This window comes from Oncorhynchus masou, chromosome 16 (assembly GCF_036934945.1).
Source record: "Oncorhynchus masou masou isolate Uvic2021 chromosome 16, UVic_Omas_1.1, whole genome shotgun sequence".
Classification (NCBI taxonomy): Eukaryota; Metazoa; Chordata; class Actinopteri; order Salmoniformes; family Salmonidae; genus Oncorhynchus; species Oncorhynchus masou.
In genome coordinates this window covers 23,141,281-23,155,171 of record NC_088227.1, presented here as the reverse complement: position 1 = coordinate 23,155,171, position 13,891 = coordinate 23,141,281, and the positions used below count along the sequence as shown (strand labels likewise).

The 13,891-nt window shown below is 41.3% G+C and overlaps 1 protein-coding gene across 1 annotated transcript in view; it reads right to left on the bottom strand.

The window, feature by feature from the left end:
• The window catches only part of LOC135557213 (spermatogenesis-associated protein 7-like), a 64,692-nt gene that overhangs the window by 20,985 nt on the left and 29,816 nt on the right, over positions 1-13,891 (bottom strand). Inside the window, exons 6-10 of the mRNA XM_064990416.1 lie at positions 11,252-11,487; positions 10,124-10,181; positions 9,861-9,922; positions 9,471-9,578; positions 5,401-5,455 (exon numbers count right to left, since the gene is read on the bottom strand). Coding sequence (XP_064846488.1) covers positions 5,401-5,455; positions 9,471-9,578; positions 9,861-9,922; positions 10,124-10,181; positions 11,252-11,487 — 519 coding nt within the window. The remainder of the gene's footprint in view (positions 1-5,400; positions 5,456-9,470; positions 9,579-9,860; positions 9,923-10,123; positions 10,182-11,251; positions 11,488-13,891) is intronic.

Genomic DNA, 13,891 nt, shown 5'->3' with positions numbered 1-13,891 from the left:
ATACTGAGGGGCGGAAAAACAATTTAAAAACGATCCATTTTAGAATAAGGCTGTAACGTAACAATATTAAATGAATAATAGAATAGGAATAGACATTGATTTGACGTCTGTCCCAAGTGGGAAGCCCCCATGGAGGTTGTAAAAAGGAGAAATATGCCAATAAGAAGCAATTCTAGGAAGGTAAAAAAAATGCAATAAATAATGGATAGAGTTTCTGTTGGCAACATCTTGACAAATTGAAAACTTTTTTCTCTCCCCTTTTCCCTGTGATAAAATGGATTTCAAATGAGTGAATTTGAATAAATTTAAACCTGTTCTACTGGTGGCATGGAAGCATTTCGGGTCAATTTCATTTCAGTTTTTCTGTTTTATTAAAAAAGTTTGGAGACTTTTCCTCCCTTCCCTAACGGCTAAAACACCCCATTCAAAGAAAAGGTATTTAGGGATGTCAGTGGTGTGACCAATCATGATGGCCATGACTTTAAAGCTATGCTTCTAATTGAGGGCTGAGTAATTGATTTTGTGACTTAGTTGTTCAGTTGAATTAGTTTGGATGTCCTTTTTAAACCTGCTGTTTTCACTCTGATGTGGTCGCACAGGGGATGTACGATAAACTGGATGTTCTGTTATCATAGAAAATGACAGACTGACTTTGGAAACATTGGTTTTGTATGTGAAGTACAAGGAGTTTTTACACACACCTTTACTCCCTACCCCCAACCTCAACAAACACACTCACACAGAGTTAAGACTGTGCACTAAAATTAGATCAAGGCTGCTGATTGAATCGGTTGGCTGCTATTTCTGTCCTAGTCAATGATCCTGTACTCATACACACCCTCAGGTCAACGGCACCTCAGGGACACTGTGACCCACACGGACACACGCACACACACACAGACACACACTCTGACCCCTAAAAGACCCTGAACCACAGGTTCACTGGGCAGGATTTCTAAGGCTGGGAAGGATTTCACTGGGCAGGATTTCTAAGACGGGGACCAATGATCAGTAATATGTTTCCCCAGGACCAGTAAAGCCTCAAGTACTGAATTGTCGGTAAAATAGTTATTCATTTTCTGCAGGAAGACTATGGCTATTTGAAGACAACATGTTGATGAACAACCTATAACATTTGATGTTGTTGGTTTGGTTGGTTAACAGCTCAATACAAAATCCAGGGTAATAATGTAGGATAAAACTGTGGGAGGTTTGCTCGCATAAATCATTAAAGAATGTAATAGTGCACCGTATGGAAAAACAAATACAACTCATAAAAACACAAATCCCATGAGACTGGCACAGGCAGCACAAATAAACACACCTCTCCTTCTTAAAGTGAACACACCTCCCCATCTTACAATAATCTCTTGTGGACAGATTCTCGGAGCCATGTAGAATTATGTGATTACGAGCAGAAATAGTTCCTGTTTGGGGGGTTTTCGGCTTTGATTATTTGGACAAATCAGGATTGGGCAAAGATGGTGCTTAAACTGGTGCGTGATTTTCAAGTCCTTGTGAGGATGATAAACGGTGTCCACTAGATTCCACAGCCACAAAGTATATGGGCCTATATCATAAACATTCAGGGAAACAAGAATTGTACATTTGGGTAAATAGGATTAGGGGTACAGTAAGGCTGTGTATATAGGGATAAATGCTATAGCTCCCATCCACCAGACAGAAGTGCTGAATAAATGTTTTATGAACACAGCATTGCCGTTTTCTCTCTCTACCACTGACGTAAGTGTTGCACATGTTTTTCTCCCGGCTTTCCACTGGATTTGATTTATTATCCATACAGGGTCATTCATTTATCTTTCTCTGGGACCGACTGTCTTCCCTTGTCTTCTCTGTATGATTACGGAGGAGAGATAAGACATGGTCGTCAGCAAGAGAGAGACAAAGAGAGGGACAAAGAGCAATGGTGAGAGAGAGAGGGAGTGGGGGAGAGAGAGAGAGACTAACACAGGGCAAATGGGGTGAGTTCTTTACTACACTCTTAGAAAAAGTGTTCCAAAGTTCCAGGGTTCTACCTGGAACCAAAAGGGTTCTTCAAAGGGTTCTCCTATGGGGACAGCTAAATAACTTTTTAGGTTCTAAATAGCACCTTTTCTTTTTGAGTGTACTGACAAGCAACAGGAGCCAACTAGGACCAAGTAACTCACTCTCTGTCACAAAACATGGGGCCAAGCTGGGCCAAGTGTTACAGTGGACTGTTTATCACACAGAACACTGAGAGGGGTGACAGGCAAGGCAAAATAGAAGAAAGTGATGCAGTCCAGTAATATACTACTGACACGTGTAATACGACCAAACAGGGCCGCGTATCTCTTACACTCTGGCTCAAAGAATAAGGCCAACTAGCGCATTGTCAAACAAGTATCTCGCTTTCTGACTACAAATAGGTCTATCTAGACATCTAATTTCTAACTGGAAGAATGGGCAAACACAGAGCCTAGCGCGTTAGCTCAATCTTTATCACAAACATGTTAGGGTCAAGTGGCTTTCTTTCTCTCCTTCAGGGCTAAAAAGGCCTTGTAGCTCACTGTTTGCCAACTTAGAACAGGTATCCCACGCAGAAGAGATTTCTAGTCAGTGGGCTCAACTAACAATAAAATAATGAATAAAGAATGAGTCAACAACAAGGTACAGGCCTAAACAGGGTAGTAGTTGCTGTCATATGATCACACAGAACATTGTGTGTGTGTGTGTGTGTGTGTGTGTTGATGCTGACTTGGCTCTGTCACGCAGAGAAATGTAAACAGTATGAGCATCGAAGACGAGACAAGTGCCCTGGCAAGTGTGGCACAGCATGGGACGACAGTGACACAGTGAAGAAACTGTCCCTGTTAAAAAAAAAGATAGGATCTCTGCCTGCTCGCTAATTAACCCTGTCTGTGTGAGTACGCACAACACGCAGGCACGCATACACACTTCCATCTGTTTCAAACTAGCCTGAGGGACTCCAAATCAATTCTCCAGTTTTAGTTTTGTTTGGTTTTATTTTATTTACTCCCTGCTCTCTGTGTGTTTCACACTGAAGACAGGGATAATTATTGATTTGAAACAGTGGCAGATAGTGCAGATGTTTCACTGTTCCTGAGGGACTCCTGTGGAGCCAAACCAACTGTTCTGCTCAGACGGCTCACAACACATGTAATCTAACTCACAAAGCACACACACACACACACACACACACACACACACACACACACACACACACACACACACACACACACACACACACACACACACACACACACACACACACACACACACACACACACACACACACACACACACACACACACACACACACACACACACACGCTGGTAAAACAATAAGTAAAGTCTGCATATACTACCATGTTAGGCTCTGACTCTTAACCTCAGATAAGCATGCACAACATTAATGTGAAATGTTTGGTAGATATATTAAATTCCACATACAGTACCAGTCAAAAGTTTGAACATACCAACTCATTCAAGGATTTTTTTTTATTTCTACTATTTTCTACATTGTAGAATAATAGTGAAGACATCAAAATTATAAAATAACATATGGAATCATGCATTAACCAAAAAAGTGTTAAACAAATCAAAACATATTTTAGATTATTCAAAGTAGCCTTGATGACAGCTTTGCACGCTCTTGGCATTCTCTCAATCAGCTTCACCTGGAATGCTTTTCCAACAGTCTTGAAGGAGTTCCCACATGTGCTGAGCACTTGTTGGCTGCTATTCCTTCACTTTGCAGTCTAACTCATCCCAAACTATCTCAATTGGGTTGAGGTTGGGTGATTGTGGAGGCCAGGTAATCTGATGCAGCACTCCATCACTCTCCTTCTTGGTCAAATAGCCCTTACAGAGCCTGGATGTGTGTTGGGTCATTGTCCTGTTGAAAAACAATGATAGCCCCACTAAGTGCAAACCAGATGGAATGGCATGTTGCTGCAGAATGCTGTGGTAGCCATGCTGGTTAAGTGTGCCTTGAATTCTAAATAAATCATCCACCTTGTCATCAGCAAAGCACCCCCACACCTCTTCCTCCATGCTTCACAGTAGGAACCACACATGCATAGGAATCACACAGGAGCCTCACAAAGACACAGCTGGGACAGATTTACACTGTTCCAATGTCCATTGCTTGTGTTTCTTGGCCCAAGCAAGTCTCTTCTTATTATTAGTATCCTTTAGTGGTGGTTTCTTTGCAGCAATTAGACCATGAAGGCCTGATTCACACAGTCTCCTCTGAACAGTTGATGTTGAGATGTGTCTGTTACTTGAACTCTGTGAAGCATTTATTTGGGCTGCATCTTCTGAGGCTGGTAACTCTAATGATCTCATCCTCTGCAGCAGAGGTAACTCTGGGTCTTCCTTTCCTGTGGTAGTCCTCATGAGAGCCAGTTTCATCATAGCACTTGATGGTTTTTGCGACAGCACTTGAAGAAACTTTTAAAGTTCTTGAAATGTTCCAGATTGACTGACCTTCATGTCTTAAAGTATTGATGGACTGTCGTTTCTCTTTGCTTATTTGAGCTGTTCTTGCCATAATATGGACTTGGTCTTTTACCAAATAGGGCTACCTTCTGTATACCTTATCAAAACACAACTGATTGGCTAAAACGCATAAAGAAGGAAAGAAATTCCACAAATTAACCTTTAACAAGGAACACCTCTTATTTGAAATGCATTCCAAGTGGCTACCTAACGAAGCTGGTTGAGAGAATGCCAAGAGTGTGCAAAGCTGTCATCAAGGCAAAGGGTGGCTACTTTGATGAATCTGAAGTAATAATTACATTTTGATTCATTGAAAACATTTTTGATTATTACATGATTCCATATGTATTATTTCATATTTTTGTTGTCTTCACTATTATTCTACAATTTGGCAAATCGTAAAAACAAATAAAAACCCTTGAATGAGTAGGTGTGTCCAAACTTTTGACTGGTACTGTATGTATCTCAAGTTAACCTAGTCTGAAACAGATTTTGATACCGCACTGGCATACAAAATGAGAGTAAACAAATGAGAGTAAGCACTAAATTACACAGCAAAGATATGAGGAGTTTGTAAGACAGGTGTTTGATAGAGTTGTGTGTGTGTGTGCGTATGTGCGTGCGTGCGTGCGTGTGTGCGTGCGTGCGTGCGTGTGTGTGTGTGTGTGTGTGTGTGTGCGTGCAGTGCTTAGGCAGGAGCTCACCGGAGCTGAGTACTGGCACCTAAAATGTTCTACTGTTTGAGCTTCTGTTCGTCTTATAGAATATAAGCTCATAAGTATTGTTGAGCTCCTGCACCTAAATATAAACAGTACCAGCACCCAAAATGAGTACCGGGAACCTATTTCAGTCCCAGTCAAGCTCTGTGTGTGTGTGTGTGTGAGTCTTTGCACTAACCTGACTCAGGTCGTGTCTCCATGTCATCTGCCAGCTGAAGACGGACTCCAGAACACTTTTGGGAAAAGAGAGAGCACCAATTTTGACACTTATAGTTACCTATTTGACAGTCATGCTCAGTGGCCTACTTTGGAATTTACAACACAATCTCAAATTCAATTCAAATGTAACACTTCAATAAGTAAAAAGTCTGAGCAGTAGCATAGCGTATTTTCACGGGGCCCCCCTCAGGGTGACAGCGGGGACTGCGTGGCACTGGTGGGACGCCTTGAATGAAGAGTGAACTGTGCTGCCTGCATGCCAGCAGAGGAACTGCTAAACCCCCCCTGTTGACAAACCCCTTCCTCTGCTCCAGCTATGTGGATCCCTCTCAACTGTCGCCCCATCTGTTGGAGGCTTGAAAAATAGTCCAGACCTACTCTCTGTTATGTAGCTATATAAAGTACCTTCGGAAAGTATTCAGACCCATTGACCTTTTCAACATTTTGTTACGTTACAGCCTTATTCTGAAATGGATTACATTTTTTAAAAATCCCCAGAAATCTACACACAAAACCCTACAATGTCAAAGCAAAAAAATATATTTTTAACTTTAGAAAATGTATTAAAAATAAAAATGGAAAAAACATATTTACACAGGTATCCAGACCTTTGCTATGAGACCCAAAACTGAGCTCAAGTGCATCCTGTTCCATTGATCATCCTTGAGTTGTTTCTACAACTTGATTGGAGTTCACCTGTGGTCAATTCAATTGATTTAGACATTATTTGGAAAGGCACACACCTGTATTTATAAGGTCTCACATTTCACAGTGCATGTCAGAGTAAAAACCAAGCCATGAGGTCCAAGGAATTGTCCGTGGAGCTGCGTGACAGGATTGTGTCGAGGCACAAAACATTTCTGCAGCATTGAAGGTCCTCAAGAACACAGTGGCCTCGATCCTTCTGAAATGGAAGACGTTTGAAACCACCAAGGCTCTTCCTAGAGCTGGCTGCCTGGCCAAACTGAGCAATCGGGGGAGAAGGACCTTGGTCAGGGAGGTGATCAAGAACCCAATGGTCACTCTGACAGAGCTCCAGAGTTCCTCTGTGGAGATGGGAGAAACTTCCCGAAGGATAACCATCTCTGCAGCACTCTACCAATCAGGCCTTTATGGTAGAGTGGCCAGACAGAAGACACTCCTCATTAAAAGGCACATGACAGCCCACTTGAAGTTTGCCAAAAGGCACATAAAGACTCTCAGACCATGAGAAACAAGATTCTCTGGTCTGATAAAACCAAGATCGAACTCTTTTAGCCTGAATGCAAAGCGTCATGTCTGGCGGAAGCCTATCACCATCCCTACGGTGAAGCATGGTGGTGGCAGCATCATGCTGTGGTGATGTTTTTCAGCAGCAGGGACTGGGAGACTATTCAGGATTGAGGCAAAGATGAATGGAGCAAAGTATAGAGAGATCCTTGATGAAAACTTGCTCCAGAGTGCTCAGGACCTCAGACTGGAGTGAAGGTTCACTTTCCAACAGGACAACGACCCTAAACATACAGCCAAGACAATGCAGGAGTGCCTTCGGGACAAGTCTCTGAACGTCCTTGAGTGGCCCAGCCAGAGCCCGGACTTGAACCAGATAAAATATCTCTGGAAAGACCTGAAAATAGCTGTGCAGCAACCTGATAGAGTTTGAGAGGATCTGCAAAGACGATTGGGAGAAACTCCCCAAATACAGGTGTGCCAAGCTGCTTGTAGAGTCTTCTTGGGTATGATGCTATGTTGTAATCGCTGCCAAAGGTGCTTCAACAAAGTACTGACTAAAGGGTCTGAATACTTATGTAAATGTGTTATATTTCCGTTTTTTTTTTATTACATTTGCAAAAAATTCTAAAAACCTCTTTTTGCTTTATCAGTAAAAGGTATTGATGTGTAGATTAATGAGAAATATGTGGAATAAGTGGGGTCTGAACTTTTTGAAGACACTGTATATACAGTATCAGTCAAAAGTTTGGACACACCTACAACTTCAAGAGTTTGTCTTCATTTTTACTATTTTCTACATTGTAGAATAATAGAGAAGACATCAAAACTATGAAATAACACATACGGAATCATGTAGTAACCAAAAAAGTGTTAAACAAATCAAAACATATTTTCTATTTCAGATTCTTCAAAGTAGCCACCCTTTGCCTTGATGACAACTTTCACACTCTTGGCATTCTCTCAACCAGCTTCATGAGGGTGTCACTTGGAATGCATTTCAATTAACAGTTAATTTGTGGATTTTCTTTCCTTCTTAATGCGTTTGAGCCAATCAGTTGTGATGTGACAAGGCAGGGGTGGTATACAGAAGATAACCCTGTTTGGTAAAAGACCAAGTCCATATTAGGGCAAGAACAGCTCAAATAAGCAAAGAGAAACAACAGTCCGTCATTCATTTAAGACGTGAAGGTCAGTCAATCTGGAAAACCCATCACGGCAAAGGAAGACCCAGAGTTACCTCTGCTGCAGAGGATAAGTTCATTAGTTACCAGCCTCAAAAATTGCAACCCAGATAAATGCTTCACAGAGTCCAAGTAACAGACACATCTCAACATCAGCTGTTCAGAGGAGACTGCATGAATCAGGCCTTCATGGTCGAATTGCTGCAAAAAAAAACACTACTAAAGAATATTTGGGAACTCCTTCAAGACTGTTGGAAAATCATTACAGGTGAAGCTGGTTGAGAGAATGCCAAGAGTGTGCAAAGCTATCATTATTGCAAAGGGTGGCTACTGTGAAGAATCTGAAATATATTTGATTTGTTGAACACTTTTTGGTTACTATATGATTCTTTATGTGTATGTCATAGTTTTGATGTCTTCACTATTATTCTACAATGTAGAAAATTCTACAAATTAAGAAAAGCCCTTGAATGAGTAGGCGTGTCCAAACTTTTGACGAGTACTGTAAGCTTCAATTTCCTCAGCGTACACATCACTGACAAACTGAAATGGTCCACCCACACAGACAGTGTGGTGAAGAATGCGCAACAGCGCCTCTTCTAACTCAGGAGGCTGAAGAAAATTTGGCTTGGCACCTAAAACCCTCACACACTTTTACTGATGCACAATTGAGAGCATCACCGCCTGGTACGGCAACTGAACCGCCCGCAACTGCAGGGTTCTCCAAAGGGTGGTGCAGTCTGCTCAACGCATCACTGGGGGAAAACTAACTGCCCTCCAGGACACCTACAGCACCCAATGTCACAGGAAGGCCAAAAATATCTTAAAGTACAACAACTACCCGAGCCACTACTTCTTCACCCCGCTATCATCCAGAAGACGAGGTCAGTAGAGGTGCATCAAAGCTGGGACCTATAGACTGAAAAACAGCTTCTATCTCAAGTTCACCAGACTGTTAAATAGTCAACAGTAACACATTAGAGGCTGCTGCCCTATATACATAGACTTGAAATTACTGGCCACTTTAACAATGGAACATTAATAATGTTTACATATTTTGCATTTGTCATCTCATATGTATATACTGTATTATATTCTATTCTACTGTATTTTCATCTATGCCGCTCCGACATTGCTCGTCCAAATATTTATATATTCTTAGTTCCATTCCTTTACTTTAGAGTTGTGTGTATTGTGTGTATTGTTGTGAAATTGTTTGATATTGTTTGAAATTGTTAGATATTATTGCACAAGCACAAGCATTTCACTACACCCACAATAACATCTACTAAACACGTGTATGTGACCAATCCAATTTGATTTGATCTATATTTTTTTATTATTATTCTTTTAATGCTTGTTTATTTTTCTTTTCAAGAGGTTTTGAGATTCTTTCTGTAATGAAAAGAGCTATAGAAGCTGAACAAATTATTATTATTATTATTATGAGGTTGAGGAAGAAATTTGAGTTTCAAAACTTATGTCCTGTCATAAAATAAAATAAAAATATGTTATATGACCTGAACATACTGTTTTCCATCTGGGAGGCCCGCTCTCCGAGGGGACTCCAAAGCTTTCGGCCCTCCCGCCTTACAATCATGGAAATGTAATGGAAAACATGAATGTAACCTTTCACCTGTCAGAGTAGAACCCATAGCGTAAAATATCATTGGTCACATCTTCCAAGAACTGTAGATATTTCCGCTCCTCTTCCTCCTCATCCCCCTCTTTCTCCTCTCCCTCCCTAGGGAATATAATAGAATTCCACACAATCAATACAGTGGATTGGAAATCTGTACATTTTCAGTATTCATGTATATTGACATCAGCTTAATGTAACGGGATACAACTCAGTGTCTTCTACTGTCTATTAGGTGTCTTAACTCCAATACTCCAGATACAGATTTACCTCTTTCTGCTATGGGCATCAGCAGCTCCTCCATGCATGTCTGGGCCACATACACTATTACATTACATAACTGTGTAAATTATTCATTAATGACATAGTAATTACTTATTATCTAACCTGCCAGCTTGATCGGCCCCTGTGTTTGTCGCACTGTATTTCATAGACCACTGTGCAGGATACTAGAAAGGGTAGAAGGGGTAGACACATTAATGATGATGGTGCTATGCCGGTATGCCACAATGCTATGTCTGGATCATTGACCTTATATCTACATGGGGTCAATCAAGCTCTTGTAGATATAAGGTGGTGTGTGTGGTTATGTGACGTAACATATTACGCAACGGAAACATAAAACACAGGTGCTTCCTTGTTGACCTGACCTTGTGACCATGGCAACTACCCCCAGAGGTATTCTGTGATGAAGAGGGATGCTTCTTCCTGTCAAGAGGGAGAGGAGGAAATAGACAGATGGAAAACAGATGGAGATAATGAAGATGATGGGGGGGCTAATCATCATTGTCAGGAGAGTCAGGACAGATGCCTGCACAGGAATAGTGATGAGCCATAGAGAAAACCAACAGGTACCAACAAGTTCAGTCTGTTTATGTGTTTATGATTGAAAGTGAGTGTGTGTTTCCTTAATCCCTCACATTTAAAAAAAAAAATCCTCTGGGTCTTTGTGAAGGAGTGGCCTTCACTAAAGACATTTCAACGCGTATTTATTCCAAGTATTTTTTTAGAGCAAGATATGTTTGTGTATGTCCTTATTTCATTGTCATTTATCAAACATTCCATTTACTAAATATTTTCCATCGTTTTCAACCAATTGCGATCAGGTGTTCATTGTTAAGTTTCTTGTTTTCTATTGGTCCAGCAAATGGAAGTGGTTAATTGACAAAGGTGTTTCCGTACAGTAATTGGGTCACCTGCCATCTTAAAGAAGTTTTGCCAGATTGTTTGTCAGTGGAATGTCTTTTAACTATGGTGAGCCATGTCTGTGTTAGGTGCCAGTTTCATGTGGTTTTTAACTTGCTCTGCTACTGCAGTTCTAAATCAAGTACTTTCAACTGTTTTTATTCTCAGTCCTTTTTATTAATTTGAAGTGTTTAGCAGCTAGCTCTCTCTGTCTGCTTAGCATGAAGCTTATCGCCCACTGCATGTAGATGATGGGCCTAATAACGACAACACGCTGCAAGCATTCTGGACTGGCATTTGCATCATGATAATAATTGTGCATGCATTTGTCTTTATCTCTCTTTCTCCCTCTTTTTTTCTCTCGCTCTTCCTTTTCACTCTGTAATTAATGCATTCTACTGCCTAGAACTATTAGGATTACGGAACAATGTGTATTTATTAGATATATTTTAACACTGCTGCTAGCGTTCAATATCTCTATAATTCAATGGACTCAGAGGTGTAAGGCATATGCTTGTTCTCTTTTATAATCATGGCGTATGTACATTTATATTTAACAGCAGCAATGGTCTCCTAAAAGCAGTTAGCATCACCTCTCAGTCTGTCCCTTCTTCTGGCCTGGCGGTGGGGTGTAGTAGCGATACTGAGACAGGAAGGAGTCATGCTGGTTCCTGTGGGTCCTGGGGGTGAAAGGTTGCTGGCCGACCCTGTGGAACACCCCTGGGTTTCTGTCCAGGACGTCCCCGCTGTAAGTCCTTTGAGCTGGGCTCTGGTAGGGCCCCTGGGCCTGTTGATGGTCCCTAGAGGTGAGGTGGCCAGGCTGGGGTGCCTACAGGGAGAAGAGGAGCGTCACTTTGTCTTGGAATAACTCATACCTGAAATGTCACTACGAGTTGTTTCATGTTATTTCATTACTGTATGTCATACCACTCTTTTTATATGGGGAAGGTCAAGGTGAAGTAGTTCCAGTCAGACAGGTTCTCATGGGTTTGTCTGGTCTGAGACATTTGTCAATTATGATGGTTTCATTCTATAGTAGGCTATAAATGAAATGATGCATACTGTACAGTAACACTTTAAAGGACACACCAAGGGTGGCCCGAGGGTGAGCTTTGAAGTGAACTAAAGTCATTCTGTATAATCCTCACTATGGGGGTGGCAGCTTCCTCATCTATGTGGCCTGATACACAGGCAGAAAGATACTCACTCATTCTCTCTCACACACACACACACACACACACACACACACACACACACACACACACACACACACACACACACACACACACACACACACACACACACACACACACACACAGCAGAAGGTTTGTAGCGTGGAGCTACCTATGGAAATCGATGCACGATAACCACAACCGTGCTCAATCAACGTGTTCAGCGTGGTCACCTATCATACCGTCAAACACTCGCGGTCACTGTCATCTGTTGAACGGTCACTGTCATCTGGTCAGCTCTGTTCGCACGGAACACTGTATGGTCATTACATAGCACACTCAATTTGTCATGCTGAGTGTAAAGATGGCTACTAAGGTTGGATTCCAGTATGATGGTGACGACATTTTCTGAGCCTTTCTGACCCTAGAATGTCTAAAAGGACTAGTATGGCTGGCAACAAGTCATTGTTGTAAATGAGAATGTGTTCTCAACCGATATATAAAAATGAATTTCATTCAGGGAGGAAAATGATGGCAAGTATTCTCTCAGATCTGCAAGGGCATAAGGACATCAAGGAAAGCAAGTTATCAGAACAGAATCAAGCCGACTCTCACAGTTGAGTCACTAAATCCCTTCAATCTAATGGATGAGCTAACAGTCCCACAGGAAGACATAGAGAGAGAGAGGGAGAGATGGATTGAGGGTGAGTAAGTGTGAGAGAGAAAGACCAGACCACTGCACAATCACAGCATTATGAAACTATAAAGTGATCATATTTGATTCAACACAGCTAACAGTGGAACTTCTTGAAATGGTCTCTAAAAGACTAATAACAAAGAAAGCGGATTGTTAGTCAGAACGAATAACAAGGATGATACCAGGAGAGAGGAGAAGAGAACTGCATCTCTTTTACGTCTTTAATTTAAATTTTAACCTGCAACATTGAGCACTTCCCCTTCCATTCTGCATCGTCTGCATGGGACTTCAAGACACTACCGTACTATAGGGAGATGATTGTGCAGGACACGTAATGATGCTGTTGCATGTTTTAATGTTGACCTCAGCGTACTGATGTGTGCTCAGGGACTTCGAAAGAGTTTGTGTGTGTGTGTGCGTGCGTGCGGGGACTTTGGGTTAAGAATAGTCAGCATATATACATTGGGGAGAACAAGTATTTGATACACTGACGATTTTGCAGGTTTTCCTACTTACAAAGCATGTAGAGGTCTGTAATGTTTATCATAGGTACACTTCAACTGTGATAGACGGAATCTAAAACAAAAATCCAGAAAATCACATTGTATGATTTTTAAGTCATTAACTTGCATTTTATTGCATGACATAAGTATTTGATCACCTACCAACCACCAACTCCAGCACCTGAATACTTTTACTTTGGCAGTGGATTTTGTTCAGTCGTCTGCAACGATGGAAATATTTTTCAGATTTTGCAACCTGTTTTGTTGCAAATCGGTAACAAACCAATTGGAATAATGAAAGAGAATCGCAACGTGTGTAGAAATGTATCTCGCTTCTGAAGTTCTTGTAACTGAAACGTCAATGAGATGTGAATGCACATTTTTGTGTCATAAAGTTCCACATCTGGAATAAAGTTAAGACTCACTTATTTGAACCATCAGTCGTCTACATTTAGTGACACTCACAGACTCCATGAGAATATGCAACAATATATGGTGTGTCACGACCTCCGCAGAAGTCGGCTCCTCTCCTTGTTTGGGCGCCGTTCAGCAGTCGACGTCACCGGCTTTCTAGCCATCGCCACTCCATATTTCATGTATCCATTTGTTTTGTCTTGTTCCCTGCACACCTGGTTTTCATTCCCCAATCAATCCATATGTATTTATTCCTCTGTTCCCCATCACGTCTTTGTGTAAGATTGTTTGTGTTCTGTGTATTTTGGAATTGTGGATATTGTTCTGCGCATTACTTTTTGTCTATGTTCCGTGTTTGGGCACATTTTATGTTACTTTGTGTTGTCATTTTGGACGAGAATAAAAAGTGTGCCTGTTCACTACACTCTGCTCTCCTGCACCTGACTT